Source organism: Hypomesus nipponensis, chromosome 23, assembly GCF_054491055.1.
Source record: "Hypomesus nipponensis isolate SF chromosome 23, ASM5449105v1, whole genome shotgun sequence".
NCBI classification, from domain to species: domain Eukaryota; kingdom Metazoa; phylum Chordata; class Actinopteri; order Osmeriformes; family Osmeridae; genus Hypomesus; species Hypomesus nipponensis.
The window spans coordinates 2,871,989-2,878,308 of NC_140383.1; the positions used below are offsets into that span (position 1 = coordinate 2,871,989).

At 50.3% G+C, this 6,320-nt stretch overlaps 1 protein-coding gene across 2 annotated transcripts; it reads left to right on the top strand.

Annotated features, from left to right (window-relative positions):
- The first annotated feature begins 156 nt into the window (after nucleotides 1-156).
- gatd3 (glutamine amidotransferase class 1 domain containing 3) lies at nucleotides 157-3,092 on the top strand. Of its 2 annotated transcripts, XM_084688924.1 has the most exons (6): nucleotides 157-343; nucleotides 490-542; nucleotides 735-965; nucleotides 1,118-1,210; nucleotides 1,890-2,045; nucleotides 2,340-3,092. In XM_084688924.1, the coding sequence occupies exons 1-6, from the start codon at nucleotides 230-232 to the stop codon at nucleotides 2,467-2,469; spliced, it is 777 nt and encodes a 258-aa protein (XP_084545050.1). In that variant the 5' UTR covers nucleotides 157-229; the 3' UTR covers nucleotides 2,470-3,092. The 2 variants fall into 2 exon arrangements, with proteins under 2 accessions (XP_084545050.1, XP_084545051.1); XM_084688925.1 differs by having other exon boundaries at nucleotides 1,890-3,092.
- The last annotated feature ends 3,228 nt before the right edge of the window (nucleotides 3,093-6,320 follow it).

Consider the following 6,320-nt stretch of genomic DNA (forward strand, 5'->3'; position numbering starts at 1 on the left):
CAGTTTATTCGATTTTTTTAAAGACATGTTAAATAATTTACCTGACAGTGCCAATAAAGGGAAATGTTGACAGATGCTTTAAATGTCTTGATTTATTTAAAAAAGTAATTGTATTTTTAAGGCATCGTACGTAAACGTGACCTTGCATGTGACGCTGCGGCCCCCTCGCTGACAGCAGTCCAACGTGTAGTGCAATTTTGTCTCACCGAAGTTGTACGGTTTGATCAAAATGTTTGCATTAAGATCACAAGCATTCAAATCAGCGGCATACCTGCTGAAAACACAAACTATACATGCGGGCTTCCACAAGGGCGCCACCTGCTACGGGGCTAAAGTCGCAGTTGTAAGTAGCCTACTAGCTGGTAGCCATAGTTAGCTGGATCCACCTACGCAACTGCTTGTACTGTAGTTAACTAAAACCACTGTGATTGGAGTACAGCGTTACTTGAATAAAACTATTTCACCCACACGAGTATATAATATTGACAGGTTCTGTCAGGCTGTGGCGTATATGATGGAACTGAAATCCACGAAGCATCAGCGTGAGTGACGGCTTTTTCTGATTATATTTAAATCACTTGCAGATCAGACGGTTGTAAATTACTGGTGGAAATGTGCCCTATTCATGCGACTACTTTGCGTTACCATACACTGCTAGATACATTCACCACAGCTTAGAGCAAACTTGACTCTCAGACGGTTTGTTTAGAGGCGGTTTGTTTCGTCTTTTTCAGGATCCTGGTGCATCTGAGCAGGGGTGGAGCCGAGGTCCAGATGTATGCCCCTGACGTCTCCCAGATGCATGTGATTGACCACAGCAAGGGCCAGCCGGCAGAGGAGTCCAGAAATGTCCTGACGGAGTCTGCTCGTATCGCCCGGGGCAACGTCACAGACCTGGCCAAGCTGAGCGTCACCAACCATGACGCCGTCATCTTCCCAGGAGGCTTTGGGGCTGCAAAGAATCTGTAAGTGTCTTAACTTTGTTGTTTTTGTGGCTCGATTCATAAGTCTAATTGGACTGATTTACCTCACTTTAAGTGGAGAAACTAGTGGAGAATTAGGCTGACGCTTGATTCCTTGACGTTCCTTCCTGGTCTGACCGTTGGTTGTTCTGCAGGTCGTCGTTTGCAGTGGACGGACCAGACTTTAAGGTGAACCAGGATGTTGAGCGCGTCGTCAAGGAGTTCCACAAAGCAGGCAAACCCATTGGGTAAGTGGATTATCATCACACTGCTGTAGCTCCCTCTCCCTGCGTAGGAACACAGGTGGAGGTAAGGACCTGTTAAAGACTGATATGCCATGTTTTGTACCTCAATTAAATTCAATAGTTTATTTATTGGCATGAATCAGTTAGCATTGTTGCCAAAGCCAGATATTGAACAAGTATATAAATTATTATTATTAAATTTATTTTTGTACTCCCTCCCTCCCTCCCTCCCTCCCTCCCTCCCTCCCTCCCTCCCTCCCTCCCTCCCTCCCTCCCTCCCGACCTCCCTCCCGACCTCCCTCCCGACCTCCCTCCCGACCTCCCTCTGCCCCCCCTCCCTCCCTCCCTCCCTCCCTCCCTCCCTCCCTCCCTCCCTCCCTCCCTCCCTCCCTCCCTCCCTCCCTCCCTCCCTCCCTCCCTCCCTCCCTCCCTCCCTCCCTCCCTCCCTCCCTCCCTCCCTCCCTCCCTCCCTCTGCCCTCCCTCCCTCCCTCCCTCCCTCCCTCCCTCCCTCCCTCCCTCCCTCCCTCCCTCCCTCCCTCCCTCCCTCCCTCCCTCCCTCCCTCCCTCCCTCCCTCCCTCCCTCCCCCCCCCCTCCCTCCCTCCCTCCCTCCCTCCCTCCCTCCCTCCCTCCCTCCCTCCCTCCCTCCCTCCCTCCCTCCCTCCCTCCCTCCCTCCCTCCAGTCTCTGCTGCATCTCTCCAGTGCTGGCAGCGAAGCTGCTTCCAGGTGTGGAGGTCACGGTGGGCCACGAGGAGGAGGAGGGGGGCCGCTGGCCCTACGCTGGCACGGCCCAGGCCATCAAGGCTCTCGGGGCCACACACTGTGTCAAGGAGGTCACCATATCCTTCACCTCTGGTCAGCCAGGATGACAGCTTTCAACCCGTCTGGCATTCTCACATTACAGCGTAGAGTCGTTTGAGGGGTAGGGTTGTTTCTGTGTGGTTGACTTGGATATGAGCATGTTTGAGTTTCTCTGGGGCGTGATGGTATCAATGCAGTGAAGTTTTGTATGTAGCGTTGTGTCGTTCACAAGGGGGTTATTGCCAAATCAGCCTGATCCTGGCTTCCTTCATGACCTTTGACCCTTTTCTCCCTTGTGTTTGTATGTTTGACCCTTGACCTTTGTTCTTCACGAGGTCCACGTGGACCAGAAGAACAAGGTGGTGACATCACCAGCCTTCATGTGCGACACGCAGCTGCATCACATCTTCGACGGCATCGGAGCCATGGTGAACGACGTCCTGAAACTCAGCGGGAAATGAAGCACGGAGAGAGACAGACAGAGAAAGAGAGACAGACAGAAAGACAGACAGACGGCAGCTCTGGTTCGGTTTCTAGGAGGACAGGAGATTGTCAGTTCATATCGACCAAGTCAAGCTCTGTTCTACAAGTTGGTTATACCATAAAACATGTTCATTTAAGTAGAATGAGTGTTTTGTCAGTTGCAGGTCTTGACTAAAGTAGTCTAATAAGCTTGATAATCAGTCGATTATGTGAATTATTTTGGTAAATTCTTGATGATCTGTTTTAAATTTGGACTTGCATTGTCTTCAGGAGTTGTGTATTAAGAAAACTAAATCCATCATGTCTGATATTGTGGTATTACATATTGTGTCCAGTAGAGGGCGATCAAAGACCATCAGTGCAAACTCGTTGCACGTCCTCCCATCATATCCAGTCCAAATCTAACGAGCCAGCAAGTGTTTCTGGGTAAATAAGCTATAAAGAACAGAAATGTTATTTCATGAACCACGTTTCCTTCAAGCAGGAAGTAGATTTGCACTAAGAGAAAAGCTTCTAAATGAGAGTGTATTTTTTCCTGATTTCAAAGACGACAGAGACTGTATAGGTGAACGTTTGAACAATAAAGCAGTGAGAACATAAACGTGTTAATGTATGTGTTTTTTGTTTACCTGGAGCTGTCTTTTGCACGACTACTGTAAAAAAGAGGATTAGAGTTTTTGTAGTCTTACTCAGGGGGTCTGACAAGATGTGTGTCTGTGTGTGTGTGTATTGGCATGCCCCACATTCCCACATGCGAAGCATCATAACCTAATTCTCACAAACAGAAATAGCATCAATGCTAATTTAGTTTGTCTGCTGATTCACTGGGTCATGGCTTTGAGTGATATTTGGGGAGGGGAAAGGGGAAAGGGGGGGGAATACAGTTTTTTTAAGAATACATCGTTCTCTGAGACGTCCGTTCATCGGATGTACTGTAATTCTCAAACACGACCGTCTGGAGTGTTGAGAATATCCAGGGAGTCAGTGGACGTAGAAAAGGCAGCTTTTCCCCCAGACTCTAGACCACTGCAGAAGAATGTGCCAGACTGTGTCCAGTGAGCGGACAAGAGCAAGGGATGATGGTCGTGGGCGGGGCCTCCAGGCGGTGATTGACAGGTGCTCTGAGGTGAGCTCACCCTCTTGTGAGGTAATGAGGACCTGTGAGGAGGGTGGGGGTCGCACCCCCTCCGCCTCAGCACCCGTCTCCCTTCTCCTAATCTCCCCTTCCACATCTGAGGCGGAACATTACGTGGTATTTGTGGGGAAAACTTTCGATTGCTCTCATGTAATGGATGTGCGAGAAGACAGTCAGACAGACAAACAGGAAATGACATACTCAGTATTCAACCCCTACTTGCTCACCAGCTGGGGACGTTTTAGCGTATTCGAGGACAAAGACAATCCTGGGAACACTCTGAACTTTCTTTCGACCGCAAGGGAGCCCGCGTTGGATTTCCATGTTTATCATTCAATAAATTATTTCATTTGAAATTCCAAATCCCATCAAGCATTTACCTGCAATGGTTCATTTGGGTGTTTTACCACCCCTCTCACATGGATGGTACGGTCCAGATAGCCCCCTGGACAGCATTGACATGTGGAAGCTACCACACGGTGCCCTTCCCCCAAGGGAGCTGATGTTGGGGGTCTCACCAGGCCCCATGGGGGGCGTGAAGCAGGATTAGCGGTGGAGGCAGGCTCCAGCACGGGGTTCGTATGGCACCACGCTACACTGGACCCTCTCAGACACACCCCAGCGACACTGGCATTTCCTGAGAGGTGCTCCCTTACACACACACACACACACACACACACACACACACACACACACACACACACACACACACACACACACCCTCAAGCAGAACAGACACTTCTTCACGCCCAAGGATCCACTCTCCGTCCGCCGATGTTGGGTGATTCTCCTCTTAATGAGTCCCAACAGGAGGTGTATTGGTTCCAACAGGAGGTGTATTGGGTCCATTCGTGGTCAGGACCCCCAGACCAGTCAGAAAGACGCCCCTGCCAAGCATGAGCAGGTTCACCCCCCTCCCCCGGAGTTAATCTATTGCTACAACAGAGGAACAGGGATTGTTTGAAGTTGTTGACGTTTTAGAGATAGTGATTTTCCCTGTAATAGCTCAAATTTGTTTTGATGGACCAGAATTACCATAGATTTTACCCTCCATAAAAAGTGTATCTGAAGACATTACAAGACTAGTTTTAGGTCTCTCCGTAATACAAACACGTTAACTCAAGAAAACTATTTCTACAACTCAAGTTTTTTTTTCAAATTCAAATTTTCAAAATTCAAGTTTTCAAACGGGCTGCGATGCAATGACCCAGCTAGAGGCGTCCTGTGAGGTCCAGTGTTAGACCAGGACACCTAGGCCCAGTGTTAGACCAGGACACCTAGTTACTCAGTTCCCATGAGCCAGGCTCTGGGCATTCTCTCCCTGCCCCCTGGCCCTCTTCACTAGTCCAGTAGAGCTTTGCAAACAAGACCCAGGGTCCAGCCAATTTGTCTGGACAAATGGGAGGATTTGGGTCCACCGCGGCCTTCACAGGGAGAGAAGTGTTAAGTGTTTGTGTGCCGAGCACCCTCCTACCTCGACGCCCCTGTTTCCCAAAGTTAGTCCATTCACCCTGGCCTTTGTCCTACGAGGTCGAAACTTGAACCTGACATGGTGGACCTGTCCAATAGCACTGTGAAGAATGGAAGTCTCTCTCTCTCTCTCTCTCTCTCTCTCTCTCTCTCTCTCTCTCTCTCTCTCTCTCTCTCTCTCTCTCTATCTTTGCTTTTTCTCACATTCTTACTCGCCACCACAATCACTCCATCGCTCGCTTTCTGTGTCTGACTTCCTCTCTCTCCTCTCCTTCCCCATCTTGTTGGCCAGTTATAAAGTACACAATAGCACTGGTCCCATTACATTAAAAAAAATATATATATTTTCCTTGCTCTCGTTCGTAGCTCAGAGGACATGCGGGGGGGTTGGGTGTTAGTGGTGGGGATTAGGCGGGGTGGGGGTGAGGGTGAGGGGGGGTATCCAGGGCGTCCCCTTTACCTCCAGCCCTTGGCAACAATAGGGAGGGCCGGTGCATTAGTGTACAAGTGGAGCTCTGACACAATCTACTGGCCAGAGAAAGAAAAAGAATGAGAGAGAAAGAGAGAGAGAGAGAGAGAGAGAGAGAGAGAGAGAGAGAGATGGTGAGAGAGAGAGAGAGAGAGAGAGAGAGAGAGAGAGAGAGAGAGAGAGAGAGAGAGAGAGAGAGAGAGAGAGAGAGAGAGAGAGAGAGAGAGAGGGAGGGAGGGAGGGGGTTCCTGGTAGTGGAGGGCCTCTCCTCTGGCATGCTGATCAGAGGATTAGGCTGCCTGGCGTCTGCAGTGGGTCAAGAGCAGGCTGGAGAAAGGAAAGGCATGCAGGGAAGATGAGGTACGCTCCGATCCCACACATTTACCCCTGATGCTCAGCCCTCACGCATACACACCACCTCACACACACGCATGCACCCTCCTCCTGTCCCCTCCCCAGATCTCCTCATCCTCCTGGAGAACAGGGTGCTGGTGGTAGCATGGTCCACACCGATCACCATCTGTGTGCGACCAGCCTTCAGGCTGCAGATCACAGTGTCAAGTCTAAGTAGACATCACCCACTTGTGGGATGTGCTGGTGATGTAGTGTGACATTCTGATGAAGAGTATGTCAGAGCACACACACAAAAAGGGTGTGGAGGGTAGGGTAGGGGGGTAGGGGGTGGAGGGTAGGGTAGGGTAGGGGGGTAGGGGGTGGAGGGTAGGGTAGGGGGCGGGGTGTGGAGGGTAGGGTAG

Excerpts from the sequence above, each read along its gene's own strand:
- gatd3 (XM_084688924.1), top strand. The coding sequence starts at position 230 with ATGTTTGCATTAAGATCACAAGCATTCAAATCAGCGGCATACCTGCTG. Across the intron at positions 1,211-1,889 it reads AAAGCAGGCAAACCCATTGG|TCTCTGCTGCATCTCTCCAG; the intron begins GTAAGTGGATTA and ends CCCTCCCTCCAG. Across the intron at positions 2,046-2,339 it reads CACTGTGTCAAGGAGGTCAC|CGAGGTCCACGTGGACCAGA; the intron begins CATATCCTTCAC and ends CTTTGTTCTTCA.